This window comes from Chiloscyllium plagiosum, unplaced genomic scaffold, assembly GCF_037043375.1.
Source record: "Chiloscyllium plagiosum isolate Xiang-an unplaced genomic scaffold, Cpla_swu_hap1 HiC_scaffold_16, whole genome shotgun sequence".
Classification (NCBI taxonomy): Eukaryota; Metazoa; Chordata; class Chondrichthyes; order Orectolobiformes; family Hemiscylliidae; genus Chiloscyllium; species Chiloscyllium plagiosum.
This window is the reverse complement of record NW_028270154.1, coordinates 71,537,016-71,560,175: the sequence shown is the minus strand read 5'-3', so window position 1 is coordinate 71,560,175 and position 23,160 is coordinate 71,537,016. Positions and strand designations below refer to the sequence as shown.

General features: G+C 56.1%; 1 protein-coding gene across 1 annotated transcript in view; it reads left to right on the top strand.

The window, feature by feature from the left end:
• The window catches only part of LOC122556851 (soluble guanylate cyclase 88E-like), a 117,653-nt gene that overhangs the window by 13,569 nt on the left and 80,924 nt on the right, over positions 1-23,160 (top strand). The window contains exons 3-4 of the mRNA XM_087995053.1: positions 501-587; positions 6,832-6,949. Of these exons, the coding sequence (XP_087851179.1) occupies positions 501-587; positions 6,832-6,949 (205 nt within the window). The remainder of the gene's footprint in view (positions 1-500; positions 588-6,831; positions 6,950-23,160) is intronic.

The following is a 23,160-nucleotide window of genomic DNA, read 5'->3' as shown; positions in this document are numbered from 1 at the left end:
AATAAGAGTGAAGGGGGAAATGTGGGTAGTGAAAAGGAGAGATTGAGTTGGAGTTCAATGGTAGGGTGTGGGGCTGGCAGTGAATCTGACAATCCATCTGAGTACAAGTTCATGTAGTTATCTCTTTGTCTGTTACTCTGTCACTCTCTATCCGTCTTACTTATTGTCTCATTCTCACTGTCTATCTTTCACATGCTGTCACTCAGTATCAGTGTTGCTTACTCTGTGATTCTGAATCACTCCACCTATCTATCACCTCTGTCACTCTTTTGTTACTCTGTCACTGTCTCTCATTTTTTGACTTGCCACTTGCTTTCATTCTGTTCAAATCAGATCCTGGTCTCACAATCAACCAAATGTTCAATTTGACATTCACTTTCCTCTCTCATTTGGTCACTTAATCCCTTTAGTTAACATCATTCTCTCAATCTCAGAAACTCCCTCACTCTGCGTGATTCACTGTCATTCTCTTACTGACACTCTCTCATTCTCCATGAAAGATGCTGATTATGACAATGGTCCTCGAGCTGCTGATGCGAGTGTGCTGCTCATGGCCTTCCAGTCAATTGTTGGCGACGACTATAAAGGTAACTATTACTGCCTCACATTAACATCCCATAACACTCATGAAATGTTTGGCAGGTATTGGATATAGTCAAGTGTGTGGTGCTGGAAGAGAACAGCAGGCCAGGCAGCATCCGAGGAGCAGGAGAATAGACGTTTTGGGCAAAAGCCCTACATCAGGAATGAGGCCTCATTCCTGATGAAGAGCTTTCGCCCAAAACACGATTCTCCTACTCCTTGGATGCAGCCTGACCTGCTGTGCATTTCCAGCACCACGCTCTCGACTCTAATCTCCAGCATCTGCAGTCCTCACTTTTGTCTAGGTATTGGGTATAGGCAGGTGAGATACAGCTGACACTACTCTTTTAAACTGAAAGTAAAGCATCCCCTACATTGTCCCCATTAAACACTCCCAGCACAGGAATAGCACGGGGTTAAGAGCAGAGTACTTATCAGCCATGTTTGAACGGTGGAGCAGACTCAATGGCCTAATTTCTGCTCCTATTGTCTTATGATCTAATGCTCCCTCTCAAATGCCCCTATCAAACACTCCCACGACAGGGAGAGCGTGAGGCAAATACAAAATGCTAACTATATTTTCTGCCATTCTGACTTTCCTGATGTTTTGGTCTTGTTCCGAAATATCAGACCAAACCCCTGCTCCAACTCCAAACGGAATGAATCAATACTTCACATAATTTTGGGAGTGTGTTGGAATACTCCCCACTTGCCTGGATGGGTGAAGGTCCAACAATACTCAAGAAGCTTGACACCATCCAGGACAAAGCGTGATTGTTACTACATTAAGATTCACTCCCTCCATCCTGATGCTGTGTAGCAGCAATCTGTGTTCTATCTACAATAGTCATCGAGGTCTACAGCATGCAAACAGGCCATTCAGCCCAACCTCTGCATGCTGCCCAGTTTTCACAATTTAAACTAGTCCCATTTGCCTGTTTGGTCCATATCCCTCCATACCTATCCCATCCATGTATCTGTCTAACCGTTTCTCAAATTACAAAATTGTACTCACTTCCACCAATACCTCTGGGAACCTGTACCAGACACTCACTACTTTCTCAATGAAACATTTGCCCCTTTGGACCCTTTATGTATCTCTCCATTCTCACCTTAAACCTATGCCCTCTAGTGTTAGACTTCCCTAACATGGGGAAAAGCTGTTGACTATCTACCTTATTTATGGCTCTCATGATTTTATATCCCACTGGCCCACTTGATCAAGATCTTGCTGCATTCCCAGATAAACTTCTTCACTATGCACTATACCACCAATCTCGGTGTCCTTCGCAAACTTACTAACCATACCTCCTAATTTCTCATCAAAATCATTTATGTAAATGATGAGTAACAGTGGACTCAGCACCAATTTTTGTGGCACACTGCTGGTCACAGGTCTCCGCTCTGAAATACAACTCTGTACCATCCCCTCCATCTTCTACCACCAAGCCAATTTTGTATCCAAGGTTAGCTCTCCCTGGATCCAGTGAGGTTTAACATTACTCAACAACCTACCATGCTGTACCTTGTCAAAGGCCTTGCTAAAGTCAATGCAGATAATGTCTACTGCACTACCCTCAACTACTTTCTTTCAAAAACCTCAATCAAATTTGTGAGACATTGTTTCCCATGCACAAAGCCATGCTGACTATCCCAATTGAGTCCTTGCCTCTCTAAATGCCTGTAGATCCTGTCTCTCAGAATCCCCTGTAACAACTTACCCAACAGACATTAGGCTCATTGGTTGGTAGTTCCCAGGTAATTCCCTGCAGCCTTTCTTAAATAATGGCAGGACATTATCCTCCCTCCAATCTTCGAGCAATTCACCTCTGGCTGTTGATGATGCAAATATCTCTACTTGGTGCTACGCAATCTCCTCCTTAGCCTCCCACAAAGTCCTGGAGAACACTTCATCAGGTCCCAAGGATTTATCTATCTTTTTGCATTTTAAGACTTCCAGCACCTCCTCTTCTGTAATGTGGACACTCTTCAAGAGTGTCACTATTTATTTCCCCTAGTTCCCATGCATCCATACGTTTCTCAATGGTAAATACTGACGAGAAGCATTCATTTAGGATCACACCCACCTTCTCCTAGCTCTGCACGTAGATGACCATGTTGTTCTTTATGAGGCTCTATTCTCTCCTTACTCTTTTGCCCTTCATGTACTTGTAGAATCTCTTTGGATTTTCCTTTACCTTATCTGCCAAAGCCATCTTGAGTCTCCTTTTAGCCCTCCTGATTTCTCTCTTATGTGTACTCCAATACCCTCTATACTCCTCATGGAGTTCACTCAATCCCAGCTACCTATACATGTCACATGCCTCCTTCTGTTTCAAGACCAGGGCCTCAATATCTCTGGTCATCCAGGGTTCCCCATTCCTGCCAGCCTTACCCTTTACTCTAAACAGCCCTGACCCTCATTTACTCACTTCTGGAAGCCTTCCACTTACCAGATGTCCCTTTGCCTGCAAACAGCCTCCCATAATCAACTGTAAAAAGTTCCTGTCTAAGGCCATCAAAATTGGCCTTACCCCAATTTAGAACTTTAACTTGTGGACCTTCACCTATCCTTTTCCATAGCTATTTTAAAACTATGGTCACTGGTGCCAAAGTGCTGCCCCACTAACATGTCCGTTACTTACCCTATCTTATTTCCCAAGAGTGGGGTCAGGGTTTGCCCCTTCTCTAGTAGGCCATCAACATACTGCATGAGAAATTCATCCTGAACACACTGAACAAATCTCTCTCCATACAAACTCTTAACACTATGGCAATTCCAGCCAATGTTAAGAAAGTTAAAATCCTCTACGATTACAATCCAATTATTCTTGCTGTTATCTCTGATTTCCTCACATATTGGTTCCTCAATTTCAGGTTGACTATCAAAGTGATTTCCCCCTTTTTATTCCTCGCTTGTACCCATCTAGACAAACCCTTAAGATTGTCTTTTCTCAGTACTGCCGTGATGTACTCCCCATTCGAAAGGCAACTCCCCCATCTCTCTTGCTTCCCCTTCTATCCTTCCTAGATATACCCTGAAACACTGAGATGCCAGTCCTGTGCCTCCCTCAGCTAAGTTTCTGTAACAGCTATAAATATCCCAGTCCCATGTACCCATCCATGACACTGGTTTATTTGCCTTTTGCATTCAAATAAATGCAGTTTAACCCAGACTTCTCTTGCTTCTGGCCATGCTCTGGCCTGACCTGCCTAGTACTAGGTTTTCCAACACTGTCTTTACTATTTTTTCTTGCCCTCATTAATGTCTTTACTGTGCTCAGCTTTCTCTTTCATCTCCTGAGTACTTTGGATCCCACCCCCCACTCCTCCCGCCAGAGTGGCTCTAGCAAATCTCCCCACCAGGATATTCATCCCCTTCCAGTTCAAGTGCGACCCGTCCTTCTTGTACAGATAATCCCTGCCCCAGAAGAGATCCCAATGATCCAAGAATCTGAACCCCTGCTTCCTGCACCAGCTTCCAACCATTTATTCATCCGCCAACTCCTCCTATTCCTTCTCTCACAAAGATGTGGCACTAGAAGCAGTCCAGAAATTACTACCCTTGAGGTCCTTCTGCCTCTTCAGGATCTCATCCTTTTCCTACCTATGTCATTGGTACCAATGTGTACAATGACCTGTTTCCTTCCATTTAAGAATTTCATGCAACCATTCAGAGATATCCCGATCACTATCCTGGAGTATCGAGTGTGGCCACAGAAATTCCTGTCTGTGCCCCTAACTAACGAGTCCCCTACTACTAATGCTTGCTTGGACTTTGCCTGACCCTGGTCTACAGCAGACCCAATTGTGATGCCACGGACCTGGCTGATGCTGTTGCACTGCTCCCGACAGTATCCAAAATGGTATACCTGTTAGAGGGGGGAATAACCACAGGAGACTCCTGTGCTACCTGCCTGTCTCTCCTGGTGGTCACTAATCCATCTGTCTGAACCTATGGTGTGACCATATCACTTCACTCAGTGTATATCATACCCTATGTGCTCCTGGGTCTGTCCAAATGCCTCTCCAACTGAACCACACAGTCTGTGAGGAGCTCCAGCCGGTCACACATCTTGCAGGCACAGTCATCAGGGACACTAGACTGCTCCCTGATCTCCCACATCTGACAAGAGGAACATCCCACTGCCCTCACTGCCAACTCTTGACCCTTCATAGTAAGACAAAGAACAGAATCTTACCTTACCCTTCCTTCCTTGCTGATCTTGGTATTCACAAGATGCACTGTGCAAATTCACTAAGGCTCCTTCAAAGCACCTGCCAAACCCACAACCACTTCCATCTGGAAGGACAAGGGCAGCAGATACATGGGAACACCACCACCTGCAAGTTCCCCTCCAAGACACACACTTGGAAATGTGTCGCCATTCCATCACTGTCACTGGGTCAAAATCCCAGAATTTTCTCCCCAACGACTTTTGGGTGTTCCTCTCCAAAAGTCACAAAGTAGTAATTAGATGATAGAGGCCTTTCAGAGAGGAAATACATTTCTATCAGCAGGGGAAAGAAGGGCTTCCAAAAGCAACCTCTATTGAAAGGTTACATATTCCAACAAAAATGAATAAATTCTGCCAATTGCAGTTGATAATGCAGTGGTGTACCCAGGTGAGCATGTTCAGGGGCATTTGAAAAGGGAATGGTGCAAAGCAAAAATAAGGTAAACTTGTCAGGGGAAGAGTGAAGCTTTCCTCTTCAATTTTCTACCCCTTCCTCTCCCTGGATATTCTGACTGAGTGAATGAGACAGGAGTTGCCATGATTGGCGAGGTTTGCAGATGACTGCAGTGCAGGAATGATGGGATTGTCAGTGAAAATTTGGACACCTTGAGGTATGAAGATCAGGGGACTGAAGATCCAATCTTTCGGACTGTCAGTCAGAGTCTGATGAAGAGGATCATTGTGAAGGTGTATAGATACTGTGTGAAGACTTGGAGAAAGTGCATAACTTCAATGACTTAGGTGCAATGGCGGCAGAGAGGAAAGTGAGGGAATGTAACAAGGGATCAGCTATGGTTGGAGAGATCTGAGGAAGTACAGTGCTGTTTGAAAATTAATGATGGGAGGAAGAATCTTGACAGTGTTGAGAGTGACCTTGTGCAGAAACCTGGGCAACATTGAAAGGAGAGAAGTAGCGACTCAATCAAGATGAGATATAGACATTGAGAAGGATGTCTCCAGTGAGGAGAAAGGACAAAATCAGGAACCTCTACATCAGCGAGTCAGTGAGTACACAATTTTGAGGGGATTGAGATGGTCATTGAAATCTCTTGCAGAGAGAATGTGAGACAGAGAGAGAAAGAGAGGAGATGGTGTGGTGAGAAAGTGATGGAAATGGAATCACCAGGAAGCAGGCAACAAGGAGATGCTACGATCAGTTGGAAAGATGCAGGAGAGATAAACAGTGGGTTCAGAGAAGAAATAGGGAATTGACAGGTAGAGATAGAGAAGGGTAGAGACTAGCATTGCGGTGACTCCAATTCAAGTGGGAGAAAGAAGAAAATATGGGCAGAGATCATTCATTAGGAAAGGTTATGTTATAAAGAAAGAGGCAGTAATTCTGCAGTCAGAACAAATTTGGGACAATTATACATTGTCTACTGTTGCATTCCCTTTGGAAGCAGTGAATTCCGCATCATTTCCATTCACTGTGTAAAACAGTAATTCCTCATACCCTGGGAGGTAGTGAGGACTACAGATACTACAGGGTCAGAGTCAATGATGTGTCGTGCTGGAAAAAGCACAGCAGGTCAGGCAGCATCCAAGGAGCAGGAGAGTCAACGTTTCAGTCCCGATGAAGGGTCCTGCCCGAAATGTCGACTCTCCTGCTTCTCGGTGCAGCCTGACCTGCTCTGCTGATTCCTCATTTCCTGTCCCGCACTACGTACCCATAATATTTTATCTGCGTCCTTTAGCTCTTACACAATCAGCTAATTCACTCTGCCTATCTGATTGAAACCTGTCACCACCATGTATCTAACTCTCCCCAGCGGCCTTCAGCACAATCCCAGCTTCTCCCTGGGATCACCCAGGAGCTCATCTCCCTCATTCATGGATCCATTCTATCAATTCCCTCTGCACTGTCTCCAAGACCCTCCCATTCTCGCTGCAGTATGAAGTATGGTCATCACAAGATGATATGATCTAGATGGGGAATGTTGAACAGGGATTGTGCAGGAAACAGTGCCTGAACAGTGTATGTGTTTGTGTGTGTCTTTCTGTGCTATTGCAGATGGGAACAGTTCCAATACACTGGAGAGCTGTGGGGATGGCAGCCGCTGCCTCAGGCTGAAGGGGCAGATGCGATTCATGTCAGAGTGGGAATCGATCATCTTCCTCGGAACTCCAGTGTAAGAAGCCGACGATAAAGGGGAGTTGCTGATGGGGCTAGTCACCAGAAGGAAAGGGTGGCTGCGACCAGGTGGAGGGGTAGGGGAAGGGGTGACCAGGGATTGAGGGGCTGAGCAAGTGATGGCGGGGCAGCAAGCTGATGAAGGGAGCATTGAGGGAGTGACAAGGGAAGGCGGTTTGATGGTGGGGGAGCATGGAGCGGGTGATGGGAGGCAGAGTGTGGGAGGTCAGGGGAGTGAGCCAGAGGTTGGAGCGTAGTGGGTGAGGTCAGGGGGAGCTGGTAGAGGGCGGAGGCAGTGAGCAGGGGTCAGGGGACAGTGAGCAGGGGTCGGGGGCGGTGAGCAGGGACAGTGAGGAGGGGTCAGGGGGCAATGAGCAGGGATCAGGGGGCGGTGAGCAGGGTCAGGGACAGTGAGCAGGGGTAAGGGGGCAGTGAGCAGGGGTCAGGGGGCGGTGAGCAGGGACAGTGAGGAGGGGTCAGGGGGCAATGAGCAGGGATCAGGGGGCGGTGAGCAGGGTCAGGGACAGTGAGCAGGGGTAAGGGGGCAGTGAGCAGGGGTCAGGGGGCAGTGAGCAGGGACAGTGAGGAGGGGTCAGGGGGCAACGAGCAGGGATCGGGGGCGGTGAGCAGGGTCAGGGACAGTGAGCACGGGTCAGGGGGCAGTGCGCAGGGACATGGACAGAGAGCAGGGCTCAGGGACAGTGAGCAGGGGGCAGTGAGCAGGGACCATGGGACAGAGAGCAGGGGTCAGGGACAGAGGGCAGGGGTCAGGGTCAGAGTAAAAACAATGACTGCAGATGCAGGAAACCAGATTTTGGATTGGTGTTGCTGGAAGAGCACAGCAGTTCAGGAAGCATCCGAGGAGCAGCAAAATCGAAGTTTCGGGCAAAAGCCCATCATCAGAGACAGAGGGCAGGGGACAGAGACAGAGAGTAGAGATCAGGGACAGTGACCAGGGGTCAGGGACAGAGAGCAGGGATCAGGGACAGAGTACAGGGGTCAGGGGCAGTAAGCAGGGGTCAGGGAAAGAGAGCAGGGGTCAGGGACAGTGAGCAGGGTCAGGTGCAGTGAGCAGAATCGGGACAGAGAGCAGCGATCAGGGACAGTGTGCAGGGATCTGGAACAGAGGACAGGGGTCAGGGACAGTCAGCAGGGGTCAGGGACAGTGATCAGGGACAGGGACAAGAGAGCAGGGGTCAGGGACAGTGAGCAGGCTCAGGGACAGTGAGCAGGGATCAGGGGGCAGTGAGCAGGGACAGGGACAGTGGGCAGGGGTCAGAGACAGTGAGCAGGGGTCAGGGAAAGTGACCAGGGACAGGGACAAGAGAGCAGGGGTCAGGGACAGAGAGCAGGGGTCAGGGACAGAGAGCAGGCTCAGGGACAGTGAGCAGGTGGCTGTGAGCAGGGGTCAGGGACAGTGACCAGGGGTCAGGAACAGTGAGCAGGGGGCAGTGAGCATGGGTTAGGGACAGTGAGCAGGGGTCAGGGACAGAGGGCAGGGGTCAGGGACAGAGCAGGGGTCAGGAACAGAGGGCAGGTGTCATGGACAGAGAGCAGGGATCAAGGACAGTGACCAGGGGTCAGGGATAGAGAGCAGGGATCAGGAACAGAGTGCAGGGGTCAGGGACAGTAAGCAGTGGTCAGGGACAGAGAGCAGGGGTCAGGTACAGTGACCAGGGGTCAGGGGCCAGTGAGCAGAAATCAGGGAGAGAGAGCAGGGGTCAGGAACAGAGAGCAGGGATCAGGAACAGAGGGCAGGGGTCAGAGACAGTGAGCAGGGGTCAGGTGTCAGTGAGCTGAAATCAGGGAGGGAGAGCAGGGGTCAGGAACAGAGAGTAGGGATCAGGAACAGAGGGCAGGGGTCAGAGACAGTGAGCAGGGGTCAGGGACAGAGTGCAGGGGTCAGGAACAGTAAGCAGTGGTCAGGGACAGAGAGCAGGGTCAGGTACAGTGACCAGGGGTCAGGGGCAAGTGAGCAGAAATCAGGGAGAGAGAGCAGGGGTCAGGAACAGAGAGCAGGGATCAGGAACAGAGGGCAGGGGTCAGAGACAGAGAGCAGGGGCCATGGACAGTGAGCAGGCTCAGGAACAGTGAGCAGGGGTCAGGGGGCAGTAAGCAGAGACAAGGACAGAGGGCAGGGGTCAGAGACAGTGAGCAGGGGTCAGGGACAGTGACCAGGGACAGGACAGACAGCAGGGGCCATGGACAGTGAGCAGGCTCAGGAACAGTGAGCAGGGGTCAGGGGGCAGGAAGCAGAGACAAGGACAGAGGGCAGGGGTCAGAGACAGTGAGCAGGAGTCAGGGACAGTGACCAGGGACAGGACAGGGGGCAGGGGTCACGGACAGTGAACAGGCTCAGGAAGAGTGAGCAGGGTCAGGGACAGAGAGCAGGGGTCAGTGAGCAGTGGTCAGGGACAGAGAGCAGGGGTCAGGGACAGTGAGCAGGGGTCAGGGAAAGTGAGCTGGGTCAGGGACAGAGAGCAGGGGTCAGGGACAGTGAGCAGGTTCAGGGACAGTGAGCAGGGGACAGTGAGCAGGGGTCAGGGACAGAGGGCAGGGGTCAGGGACAAGAGCATAGGGTCAGGAACCGTGAGCAGTGGTCAGGGACAGAGAGCAGGGTCAGGCACAGACAGCAGGGATCAGGGACAGTGAGCATGGGTCAGGGACAGTGAGCAGGGGTCAGGGACAGTGAGCATGGGTCAGGGACAGAGGGCAGGGGTCAGGGACAGAGAGCAGGGGTGAGGAACAGTGATCTCCAGCATCTGCAGTACTCATTTTCTCACATTAAGCAGGGGTCAGGAACAGAGAGCAGGGGTCAAGGACAGTGAGCACGGATCAGGGACAGAGGGCAGGGGTCAGGGACAGAGAGCAGGGATCAAGGACAGTGTGCAGGGCTCAGGGACAGTAAGCAGGGGTCAGGGACAGTGAGCACGAATCAGGGACAGAGGGCAGGGGTCACGGACAGAGATCAGGGATCAGGGACAGAGTGCAGGGTTCAGGGACTGTAAGCAGGGGTCAGGGACAGTGAGCAGGGTCAGGGACAGAGAGCAGGGTCAGGACAGAGACCAGGGGTCAGGGACAGTAAGCAGGGTCAGGGACAGAGAGCAAGGGTCAGGGACAGAGAGCAGAGGTCAGGGACAGTGAGCAGGGTCAGGACAGAGAGCAGGGGTCAGGGACAGTAAGCAGGGTCAGGGACAGAGAGCAAGGGTCAGGGACAGAGAGCAGAGGTCAGGGACAGTGAGCAGGGTCAGGACAGAGAGCAGGGGTCAGGGACGGTGAGCAGGGTCAGGGACAGAGAGCAGGGGTCAGGGACAGAGAGCAGAGGTCAGGGACAGATAGCAGACTCAGGGACAGTGAGCAGGGGGCAGTGAGCAGGGGTCAGGGACAGTGAGCAGGGGTCAGGAACAGTGAGCAGGGGGCAGTGAGCATGGGTCAGGGACAATGAGCATGGGTCAGGGACATGGAGCAGGGGTCAGGGACAGAGAGCAGGGATCAGGTACAGTGACCAGGGGTCAGGGGCCAGTGAGCAGAAATCAGGGAGAGGGAGCAGGGGTCAGGAACAGAGGGCAGGGGTCAGGGACAGTGTGCAGGGGTCAGGGACAGTAAGTAGTGGTCAGGGACATGGAGCAGGGGTCAGGAACAGAGGGCAGGGGTCAGAGACAGTGAGTAGGGGTCAGGGGCCAGTGAGCAGACATCAGGGAGAGAGAGCAGGGGTCAGGAACAGAGGGCAGGGGTCAGGGACAGTGTGCAGGGGTCAGGGACAGTAAGCAGTGGTCAGGGACAGAGAGCAGGGGTCAGGTACAGTGACCAGGGGTCAGGGGCAAGTGAGCAGAAATCAGGGAGAGAGAGCACGGGTCAGGAACAGAGAGCAGGGATCAGGAACAGAGGGCAGGGGTCAGAGACAGTGAGCAGGGGTCAGGGACAGTGACCAGGGACAGGACAGAGAGAAGGGGCCATGGACAGTGAGCAGGCTCAGGAACAGTGAGCTGGGGTCAGGGGGCAGTAAGCAGAGACAAGGACAGAGGGCAGGGGTCAGAGACAGTGAGCAGGGGTCAGGGACAGTGACCAGTGACAGGACAGAGAGCAGGGGTCACGGAGAGTGAGCAGGCTCAGGAAGAGTGAGCAGGGTCAGGGACAGAGAGCAGGGGTCAGTGAGCAGTGGTCAGGGACAGAGGGCAGGGGTCAGAGACAGTGAGCAGGGGTCAGGGAAAGTGAGCTGGGTCAGGGACAGAGAGCAGGGATCAGGGACAGTGAGCAGGGGACAGTGAGCAGGGGTCAGGAACAGTGAGCAGGGGGCAGTGAGCATGGGTCAGGGACAGTGAGCAGGGGTCAGGGACAGAGGGCAGTGGTCAGGGACAAAGAGCAGGGATCAGGAACAGTGAGCAGGGGTCAGGGACAGTGAGCAGGGGGCAGTGAGCAGGGGTCAGGGACAGTGAGCAGGGGGCAGTGAGCATGGGTCAGGGACAGTGAGCAGGGGTCAGGGACAGAAGGCAGGGGTCAGGGCCAGAGCAGGGGTCAGGGACAGAGGGCAGGGGTCAGGGACAGTGAGCAGGCTCAGGACAGTGAGCAGGGGTCAGGGACAGTGAGCAGGCTCAGGACAGTGAGCAGGGGTCAGGGACAGAGAGCAGAGTCAGGGACAGAGAGCTGGGGTCAGGGACAGTGACCAGGGACAGGACAGAGAGCAGGGGTCAGGGACAGTGAGCAGGCTCAGGAACAGAGAGCAGAGGTCAGGGGGCAGTAAGCAGAGACAAGGACAGAGGGCAGGGATCAGAGACAGTGAGCAGGGGTCAGGGACAGTGACCAGGGACAGGACAGAGAGCAGGGGTCACGGACAGTGAGCAGGCTCAGGAAGAGTGAGCAGGGTCAGGGACAGAGAGCAGGGCTCAGTGAGCAGTGGTCAGGGATAGTGAGCAGGGGTCAGGAACAGTGAGCAGGGGTCAAGGACAGTGAGCAGGGGACAGGAACAGACGGCAGGGGTCAGGGACAGAGAGTAGGGGTCAGGGACAGAGAGCAGGGGTCAGGGACAGTGAGCAGGGACAGGGACAGAGGGCAGGGGTCAGGGACAGAGAGCAGGGATCAGGGACAGTGACCAGGGGTCAGGGACAGAGTGCAGGGTTCAGGGACAGTAAGCAGGGCTCAGGGAGAATGAGCAGGGACAGGGACAGAGAGCAGGGGTCAGGGACAGTGACCAGGGGTCAGGGACAGAGTGCAGGGATCAGGGACAGAGTGCAGGGTTCAGGGACAGTAAGCAGGGCTCAGGGACAGTGAGCAGGGACAGAGACAAAGAGCAGGGGTCAGGGACAGTGACCAGGGGTCAGGGACAGAGTGCAGGGGTCAGGGACAGTAAGCAGGGGTCAGGGAGAATGAGCAGGGACAGGGACAGAGAGCAGGGGTCAGGGACAGTGAGCACGGATCAGGGACAGAAGGCAGGGGTCAGGGACAGAGAGCAGGGATCAGGGACAGTGACCAGGGGTCAGGAACAGAGATTAGGGATCAGGGACAGAGTTCAAGGGTCAGGGATAGTAAGCAGGGGTCATGGACAGTGAGCAAGGACAGGGATAGAGAGCAGGGGTTAGGGACAGTAAGCAGGGTCAGGGACAGTAAGCAGGGGGCAATGAGCAGGGGTTAGGGAAGTGACCAGGGGTCAGGGACAGAGAGCAGGGATCAGGGAGAGTGAGCAGGGTCATGGACAGTGAGCAGCGGTCAGGGACAGAGAGCAGGGTTCAGGGATAGAGGGCAGAGGTCAGGAACAGAGATCAGGGTCAGGGACAGAGAGCAGGGATCAGGGACAGTGACCAGGGGTCAGGAACACAGATCAGGGTCAGGGACAGTAAGCATGGGTCAGGGACAGAGGGCAGGGGTCAGGAACAGAGAGCAGTGGTCAGGGACAGTGAGCACGGATCAGGGACAGAGGGCAGTGGTCAGGGACAGAGGGCAGGGGTCAGAGACAGAGAGCAGGGGTCAGGGACAGTAAGCAGGGACAGGGCCAGGGACAGTGAGCAGGGGCCAGGGACAGTGAGCAGGGACAGGGACAGAGAGCAGGGGTCAGGGACAGTGAGCACGGATCAGGGACAGAGTGCAGGGGTCAGGGACAGTAAGCAGTGGTCAGGGACAGAGAGCAGGGGTCAGGTACAGTGACCAGGGGTCAGGGGCCAGTGAGCAGAAATCAGGGAGAGAGAGCCGTGGTCAGGAACAGAGAGCAGGGATCAGGAACAGAGGGCAGGGGTCAGAGACAGTGAGCAGGGGTCAGGGGCCAGTGAGCAGAAATCAGGGAGAGAGAGCAGGGATCAGGAACAGAGGGCAGGGGTCAGAGACAGTGAGCATGGGTCAGGGACAGAGTGCAGGGGTCAGGGACAGCAAGCAGTGGTCAGGGACAGAGAGCAGGGGTCAGGTACAGTGACCAGGGGTCAGGGGCAAGTGAGTAGAAATAAGGAAGAGAGAGCAGGGGTCAGGAACAGAGAGCAGGGATCAGGAACAGAGGGTAGGGGTCAGAGACAGTGAGCAGGGGTCAGGGACAGTGACCAGGGACAGGACAGAGAGCAGGGACTATGGACAGTGAGCAGGCTCAGGAACAGAGAGCAGGGGTCAGGGGGCAGTAAGCAGAGACAAGGACAGAGGGCAGGGATCAAAGACAGTGAGCAGGGGTCACGGACAGTGAGCAGGCTCAGGAAGAGTGAGCAGGGTCAGGGACAGAGAGCAGGGCTCAGTGAGCAGTGGTCAGGGATAGTGAGCAGGGGTCAGGAACAGTGAGCAGGGGGCAGTGAGCATGGGTCAAGGACAGTGAGCGGGGACAGGAACAGACGGCAGGGGTCAGGGACAGGGAGCAGGGATCAGAGACAGAGAGCAGGGATCAGGGACAGTGACCAGGGGTCCGGAACAGAGATCAGGGATCAGGGACAGAGTTCAAGGGTCAGGGATAGTAAGCAGGGGTCATGGACAGTGAGCAAGGACAGGGATAGAGAGCAGGTGTCAGGGACAGTAAGCAGGGTCAGGGACAGTAAGCAGGGGGCAATGAGCAGGGATCAGGGACAGTGAGCAGGGTCATGGACAGTGAGCAGAGGTCAGGGACAGAGAGTAGGGGTCAGGGTGAGAGGGCAGGTTCAGGGATAGAGGGCAGGGGTCAGGAACAGAGATCAGGGTCAGGGACAGAGAGCAGGGATCAGCGACAGTGACCAGGGGTCAGGAACAGAGATCAGGGTCAGGGACAGTAAGCAGGGGTCAGGGACAGAGGGCAGAGGTCAGGAACAGAGAGCAGTGGTCAGGGACAGTGAGCACGGATCAGGGACAGAGGGCAGGGGTAAGAGACAGAGAGCAGGGGTCAGGGACAGTAAGCAGGGGTCACGGACAGTGAGCAGGGACAGGGACAGAGAGCAGGGGTCACGGACAGTGAGCAGGGACAGGGACAGAGAGCAGGGGTCAGGGACAGTGAGCATGGATCAGGGACAGAGGGCAGGGGTCAGGGACATAGAGCAGGGATCAGGAATCAGGGATAGTGACCAGGGGTCAGGGACAGAGAGCATGGATCAGGGACAGAGTGCAGGGTTCAGGGACAGTAAGCAGGGACAGAGACAAGGAGCAGGGGTCAGGGACAGAGAGCAGGGATCGGGGACAGGGACCAGGGGTCAGGAACAGAGATCAGGGGTCAGGCACAGTAAGCAGGGGTCAGGGACAGAGGACAGGGGTCAGGAACAGAGAGCAGGGGTCAGGAACAGTGATCTCTAGCATCTGCAGTCCTCATTTTCTCACATTAAGCAGTGGTCAGGGCCAGTGAGCACGGATCAGGGACAGTGGGCAGGGGTCAGGGACAGAGGGCAGGGGTCAGGGACAGAGAGCAGGGGTCAGGGACAGAGTGCAGGGGTCAGGGACAGTGAGCAGGGACAGGGACAGGGACAGTGAGCACGGATCAATGACAGAGGGTAGGGGTCAGGGACAGAGAGCAGGGATCAGGGATCAGGGACAGTGACCAGGGGTCAGGGACAGAGAGCAGGGATCAGGGACAGAGTGCAGGGTTCAGGGACAGTAAGCAGGGCTCAGGGACAGTGAGCAGGGACAGAGACAAAGAGCAGGGGTCAGGAACAGAGGGCAGGGGTCAGAGACAGTGAGCAGGGGTCAGGGACAGAGTGCAGGGGTCAGGGACAGTGAGCAGGGACAGGGACAGGGACAGTGAGCACGGATCAATGACAGAGGGTAGGGGTCAGGGACAGAGAGCAGGGATCAGGGATCAGGGACAGTGACCAGGGGTCAGGGACAGAGAGCAGGGATCAGGGACAGAGTGCAGGGTTCAGGGACAGTAAGCAGGGCTCAGGGACAGTGAGCAGGGACAGAGACAAAGAGCAGGGGTCAGGAACAGAGGGCAGGGGTCAGAGACAGTGAGCAGGGGTCAGGGACAGAGTGCAGGGGTCAGGGACAGTGAGCAGTGATCAGGGACAGTGACCAGGGGTCAGGGGCAAGTGAGCAGAAATCAGGGAGAGAGAGCAGGGGTCAGGAACAGAGAGCAGGGATCAGGAACAGAGGGCAGGGGTCACAGACAGTGAGCAGGGGTCAGGGACAGTGACCAGGGACAGGACAGAGAGCAGGGGTCACGGACAGTGAGCAGGCTCAGGAAGAGTGAGCAGGGTCAGGGACAGAGAGCAGGGCTCAGTGAGCAGTGGTCAGGGATAGTGAGCAGGCGTCAGGAACAGTGAGCAGGGGGCAGTGAGCATGGGTCAAGGACAGTGAGCAGGGGACAGGAACAGACGGCAGGGGTCTGGGACAGAGAGTAGGGGTCAGGGACAGAGAGCAGGGGTCAGGGACAGTAAGCAGGGTTCAGGGACAGTGAGCAGGGACAGGAACAGAGGGCAGGGGTCACGGACAGAGAGCAGGGATCAGGGACAGTGACCAGGGGTAAGGGACAGAGTGCAGGGATCAGGGACAGAGTGCAGGGTTCAGGGACAGTAAGCAGGGCTCAGGGACAGTGAGCAGGGACAGAGACAAAGTGCAGGGGTCAGGGACAGAGAGCAGGGGTCAGGGACAGTGACCAGGGACAGGACAGAGAGCAGGGGCCATGGACAGTGAGCAGGCTCAGGAACAGAGAGCAGGGGTCAGGGGGCAGTAAGCAGAGACAAGGACAGAGGGCAGGGGTCAGAGACAGTGAGCAGGGGTCAGGAACAGTGACCAGGGACAGGACAGGGGGCAGGGGTCACGGACAGTGAGCAGGCTCAGGAAGAGTGAGCAGGGTCAGGGACAGAGAGCAGGGGGCAGTGAGCATGGGTCAAGGACAGTGAGCAGGGGACAGGAACAGACGGCAGGGGTCAGGGACAGAGAGCAGGGTCAGGGACAGAGGGCAGGGATGAGAGACAGAGAGTAGGGGTCAGGGACAGTAAGCAGGGGTCAGGGAGAATGAGCTTGGACAGGGACAGAGAGCAGGGGTCAGGGATAGTGAGCACGAATCAGGGACAGAGGGCAGGGGTCAGGGACAGAGAGCAGGGATCAGGGACAGTGACCAGGGTTCAGGAACAGAGATCAGGGATCAGGGACAGAGTTCAAGGGTCAGGGATAGTAAGCAGGGGTCATGGACAGTAAGCAGGGTCAGGGACTGTAAGCAGGGGGGAATGAGCAGGGTTCAGGGATAGAGGGCAGGGGTCAGGAACAGAAATCAGGGTCAGGGACAGAGAGCAGGGATCAGGGACAGTGACCAGGGGTCAGGAACAGAGATCAGGGTCAGGGACAGTAAGCAGGGGTCAGGGACAGAGGGCAGGGGTCAGGAACAGAGAGCAGTGGTCAGGGACAGTGAGCACGGATCAGGGACAGAGGGCAGGGGTCAGGGACATAGAGCAGGGATCAGGGATCAGGGACAGTGACCAGGGGTCAGGGACAGAGAGCAGGGATCAGGGACAGAGTGCAGGGTTCAGGGACAGTAAGCAGGGCTCAGGGACAGTGAGCAGGGACAGAGACAAAGAGCAGGGTCAGGGACAGAGAGCAGGGATCAGGGACAGTGAGCAGGGTCATGGACAGTGAGCAGGGGTCAGGGATAGAGAGCAGGGGTCAGGGTGAGAGGGCAGGGTTCAGGGATAGAGGGCAGGGGTCAGGAACAGTGAGCAGGGGGCAGTGAGCATGGGTCAAGGACAGTGAGCAGGGGTCAGGAACAGAGATCAGGGTCAGGGACAGTAAGCAGGGGTCAGGGACAGAGGGCAGGGGTCAGGAACAGAGAGCAGTGGTCAGGGACAGGGAGCACGGATCAGGGACAGAGGGCAGGGGTCAGGGACAGAGGGCAGGGGTCAGAGACAGAGAGCAGGGGTCAGGGACAGTGAGCAGGGACAGGGCCAGGGACAGTGAGCAGGGGCCAGGGACAGTGAGCAGGGACAGGGACAGAGAGCAGGGGTCAGGGACAGTGAGTACGGATCAGGGACTGAGGGCAGGGGTCAGGCACAGTAAGCAGGGGTCAGGGACAGAGGGCAGGGGTCAGGGACAGAGAGCAGGGGTCAGGAACAGTGATCTCTAGTATCTGCAGTCAGAGACAAAGAGAAGGGATCAGGGACAGTGACCAGGGGTCAGGGACAGAGTGCAGGGGTCAGGGACAGTAAGCAGGGGTCAGGGAGAATGAGCAGGGACAGGGACAGAGAGCAGGGGTCAGGGACAGTGAGCACGGATCAGGGACAGAGGGCAGGGGTCAGGGACAGAGAGCAGGGATCAGGGACAGTGACCAGGGTTCAGGAACATAGATCAGGGATCAGGGACAGAGTTCAAGGGTTCAGGGACAGTAAGCAGGGCTCAGGGACAGTGAGCAGGGACAGAGACAAAGAGCAGGGTCAGGGACAGAGAGCAGGGATCAGGGACAGTGAGCAGGGTCATGGACAGTGAGCAGGGGTCAGGGATAGAGAGCAGGGGTCAGGGTGAGAGGGCAGGGTTCAGGGATAGAGGGCAGGGGTCAGGAACAGTGAGCAGGGGGCAGTGAGCATGGGTCAAGGACAGTGAGCAGGGGTCAGGAACAGAGATCAGGGTCAGGGACAGTAAGCAGGGGTCAGGGACAGAGGGCAGGGGTCAGGAACAGAGAGCAGTGGTCAGGGACAGGGAGCACGGATCAGGGACAGAGGGCAGGGGTCAGGGACAGAGGGCAGGGGTCAGAGACAGAGAGCAGGGGTCAGGGACAGTGAGCAGGGACAGGGCCAGGGACAGTGAGCAGGGGCCAGGGACAGTGAGCAGGGACAGGGACAGAGAGCAGGGGTCAGGGACAGTGAGTACGGATCAGGGACTGAGGGCAGGGGTCAGGCACAGTAAGCAGGGGTCAGGGACAGAGGGCAGGGGTCAGGGACAGAGAGCAGGGGTCAGGAACAGTGATCTCTAGTATCTGCAGTCAGAGACAAAGAGAAGGGATCAGGGACAGTGACCAGGGGTCAGGGACAGAGTGCAGGGGTCAGGGACAGTAAGCAGGGGTCAGGGAGAATGAGCAGGGACAGGGACAGAGAGCAGGGGTCAGGGACAGTGAGCACGGATCAGGGACAGAGGGCAGGGGTCAGGGACAGAGAGCAGGGATCAGGGACAGTGACCAGGGTTCAGGAACATAGATCAGGGATCAGGGACAGAGTTCAAGGGTCAGGGATAGTAAGCAGGGGTCATGCACAGTGAGCAAGGACAGGGATAGAGAGCAGGGGTCAGGGACAGTAAGCAGGGTCAGGGACAGTAAGCAGGGGGCAATGAGCAGGGGTTAGGGAAGTGAGCAGGGTCAGGGAGAGAGAGCAGGGATCAGGGACAGAGAGCAGGGTCATGGACGGTGAGCAGGGGTCAGGGACAGAGAGCAGGGGTCAGGGTGAGAGGGCAGGGTTCAGGGATAGAGGGCAGGGGTCAGGAACAGAAATCAGGGTCAGGGACAGAGAGCAGGGATCAGGGACAGTGACCAGGGGTCAGGAACAGAGATCAGGGTCAGGGACAGTAAGCAGGGGTCAGGGACAGAGGGCAGGGGTCAGGAACAGAGAGCAGTGGTCAGGGACAGTGAGCACGGATCAGGGACAGAGGGCAGGGGTCAGGGACATAGAGCAGGGATCAGGGATCAGGGACAGTGATCAGGGGTCAGGGACAGAGAGCAGGGATCAGGGACAGAGTGCAGGGTTCAGGGACAGTAAGCAGGGCTCAGGGACAGTGAGCAGGGACAGAGACAAAGAGCAGGGGTCAGGGACAGAGAGCACGGGTCAGGGACAGTAACAGGGTCAGTGACAGTGAGCAGGGGTCAGGGACAGAGAGCAGGGGTCAGGGTGAGAGGGCAGGGTTCAGGGATAGAGGGCAGAGGTCTGAGACAGAGCAGGAATCAAGAACAGAGGGCAGGTGTCAGGGACAGAGAGCAGGGATCGGGGACAGGGACCAGGGGTGAGGAACAGAGATCAGGGGTCAGGCACAGTAAGCAGGGGTCAGGGACAGAGGACAGGGGTCAGGGACAGAGAGCAGGGGTCAGGAACAGTGATCTCTAGCATCTGCAGTCCTCATTTTCTCACATTAAGCAGGGGTCAGGAACAGAGAGCAGTGGTCAGGGACAGTGAGCACGGATCAGGGACAGTGGGCAGGGGTCAGGGACAGAGGGCAGGGGTCAGGGACAGAGAGCAGGTGTCAGGGGCCAGTGAGCAGAAATCAGGGAGAGAGAGCAGGGGTCAGGAACAGAGAGCAGGGATCAGGAACAGAGGGCAGGGGTCAGAGACAGTGAGCAGGGGTCAGGGACAGAGAGCAGGGATCAGGGACAGTGACCAGGGGTCAGGAACAGAGATCAGGGATCAGGGACAGAGTTCAAGGGTCAGGGATAGTAAGCAGGGGTCATGCACAGTGAGCAAGGACAGGGACAGAGAGCAGGTGTCAGGGACAGTAAGCAGGGTCAGGGACAGTAAGCAGGGGGCAATGAGCAGGGGTTAGGGAAGTGAGCAGGGTCAGGGAGAGAGAGCAGGGATCAGGGACAGAGAGCAGGGTCATGGACAGTGAGCAGGGGTCAGGGACAGAGAGCAGGGGTCAGGGTGAGAGGGCAGGGTTCAGGGATAGAGGGCAGGGGTCAGGAACAGAAATCAGGGTCAGGGACAGAGAGCAGGGATCAGGGACAGTGACCAGGGGTCAGGAACAGAGATCAGGGTCAGGGACAGTAAGCAGGGGTCAGGGACAGAGGGCAGGGGTCAGGAACAGAGAGCAGTGGTCAGGGACAGTGAGCACCGATCAGGGACAGAGGGCAGGGGTCAGGGACATAGAGCAGGGATCAGGGATCAGGGATCGGGGACAGTGACCAGGGGTCAGGGACAGAGAGCAGGGATCAGGGATAGAGTGCAGGGTTCAGGGACAGTAAGCAGGGCTCAGGGACAGTGAGCAGGGACAGAGACAAAGAGCAGGGGTCAGGGACAGAGAGCAGGGTCAGGGACAGTAACAGGGTCAGGGACAGTGAGCAGGGGTCAGGGACAGAGAGCAGGGGTCAGGGTGAGAGGGCAGGGTTCAGGGATAGAGGGCAGAGGTCTGAGACAGAGCTGGAATCAAGAACAGAGGGCAGGTGTCAGGGACAGAGAGCAGGGATCGGGGACAGGGACCAGGGGTCAGGAACAGAGATCAGGGGTCAGGCACAGTAAGCAGGGGTCAGGGGCATAGGACAGGGGTCAGGGACAGAGAGCAGGGGTCAGGGACAGTGATCTCTAGCATCTGCAGTCCTCATTTTCTCACATTAAGCAGGGGTCAGGAACAGAGAGCAGTGGTCAGGGACAGTGAGCACGGATCAGGGACAGAGGGCAGGGGTCAGGGACAGAGGGCAGGGGTCAGGGACAGAGAGCAGGGGTCAGGGGCCAGTGAGCAGGGGTCTGGGACAGTAAGCAGGGGTCAGGGACAGGGACAGGGACAGGGACAGAGAGCAGGGGCCAGGGACAGTGAGCAGGGACAGGGACAGAGTGCAGGGGTCAGGGACAGAGAGCAGGGTCAGGGACAGAGAGCAGGGGTCAGGGACAGTGACCAGGGACAGGACAGAGAGCAGGGGCCATGGACAGTGAGCAGGCTCAGGAACAGTGAGCAGGGGTCAGGGGGCAGTAAGCAGAGACAAGGACAGAGGGCAGGGGTCAGAGACAGTGAGCAGGGGTCAGGGACAGTTACAAGGGACAGGACAGAGAGCAGGGGTCAGTGAGCAGTGGTCGGGGGCAGTGAGCATGGGTCAAGGACAGTGAGCAGGAAACAGGAACAGGCAGGGGTCAGGGACAGTGAGCATGGATCAGGGACAGTGACCAGGGGTCAGGGACAGAGTGCAGGGGTCAGGGACAGTGAGCAGGCTCAGGGACAGTGAGCAGGCTCAGGGACAGTGAGCAGGGTTCGGGTGCAGTGAGCAGGGACAGGGACAGAGGGCAGTGTTCATGGACATTGACCAGGGATCAGGGACAGTGACCAGGGGGTCAGGGACAGTAAGCAGGGACAGGGACAGTGAGCAGGGTCAGGGACAGAGAGCAGGGGTCAGGGACAGTGAGCAGGTTCAGGGACAGTGAGCAGGGGCAGTGAGCAGGGGTCAGGAACAGTGAGCAGGGGTCAGGAACAGTGAGCATGGGGCAGTGAGCATGGGTCAGGGACAGAGGGCAGGGGTCAGCGTCAATGCAGGGGTCAGGGACAGAGAGCAGGGGTCAGGGACAGAGGGCAGGAATCAGAGACAGAGAGCAGCGAACAGGGACAGTGACCAGGGGTCAGGGACAGAGAGCAGGGATCAGGGACAGAGTGCAGGGGGCAATAAGCATGGGTCGGGGACAGTGAGCAGGGTTCAGGGACAGAGGGCAGGGGTCAGGGACAGAGGCCAGGGCTCAGGGATAGAGAGCAGGGGTCAGGAACAGAGGGCAGGTGTCAGGGACAGAAAGCAGGGTCAGGGACAGAGGGCAGAGATCAGAGACCGAGAGCAGGGATCAGGGACAGTGACCAGGGGTCAGGGACAGAGAGCATGGGTCAGGGACTGTGAGCAGGGGTCATGGACTGTGAGCAGGGGTCAGGGACAGAGAGCAGGGGTCATGAACAGTGATGAGAAAGTGAGGTCTGCAGATGCTGTAGATCAGAGCTGGAAATGTGTTGCTGGAAAAGCGCAGCAGGTCAGAAGGCATCCAGGGAACAGGAGAATTGACGTTTCGGGCATAAGCCCTCCTTCAGGAAGAAGGTTCAGGGACAGAGGGAAGGAATCAGAGACAGAGAGCAGTGAACAGGGACAGTGACCAGGGGTCAGGAACAGAGATCAGGGATCAGGGACAGAGTGCAGCGGGCAATAAGCATGGGTCAGGGACAGTGAGCAGGAGGCAGTGAGCATGGGTCAGGGACAGTGCGCAGGGGTCAGGGACAGAGGGCAGGGGTCAGGAACATAGAGCAGGGATCAGGAACTGTGATCAGGGGTCAGGGACAGTGAGCAGGGATCTGGGACAGAGTGGAGGGGTCAGGGACAGCAAGCAGGGTCAGGGACAGAGGGCAAGGATCAGAGACAGAGAGCAGGGATCAGGGACTGTGACCAGGGGTCAGATGACAGAGAGCAGGGATCAGGGACAGAAAGCAGGGTCAGGGACTGAGGGCAGGGATCAGCGACAGAGAGCAGGGAGCAGGGACAAAGGGCAGGGATCTGGGACAGAGAGCAGAGGTCAGGGACAGAAGGCAGGTGTCAGGGACAGAGAGCAGGGGTCAGGGACAAAGGGCAGGGATCAGGGTCAGTAAGCAGGGTCAAGGACAGAGAGCAGAGGTCAGGGACAGTGAGCAGGCTCAGGGACAGTGAGCAGGGTTCAGGGGGCAGTGAGCAGGGGTCAGGAACAGTGAGCAGGGGGCAATGAGCATGGGTCAGGGACTGTGAGCAGGGGTCAGGGACAGAGGGCAGGGGTCAGGGACAGAGAGCAGGGGTCATGAACAGTGATCTCCAGCATCTGCAGTCCTCACTTTCTCACAGTAAGCAGGGGCCAGGGAAGTGAGCAAGGGTCAGGAACAGAGGGCAGGTATTAGGGACAGTGAGCAGGCTCAGGGACAGAGGACAGGGATCATGGACTGTGACCATGGATCAGGGACAGTGACCAGGAGTCAGGGACAGTGAGCAGGGACAGGGACAGAGAGCAGGGGTCAGGGACAGTGAGCAGGGTCAGGGACAGAGAGCAGGGGTCAGCGACAGTGAGCAGGTTCAGGAACAGTGAGCAGGGACAGTGTGCAGGGGTCAGGAACAGTGAGCAGGGGTCAGGAACAGTGAGCAGGGGGCAGTGAGCATGGGTCAGGGACAGAGGGCAGGGG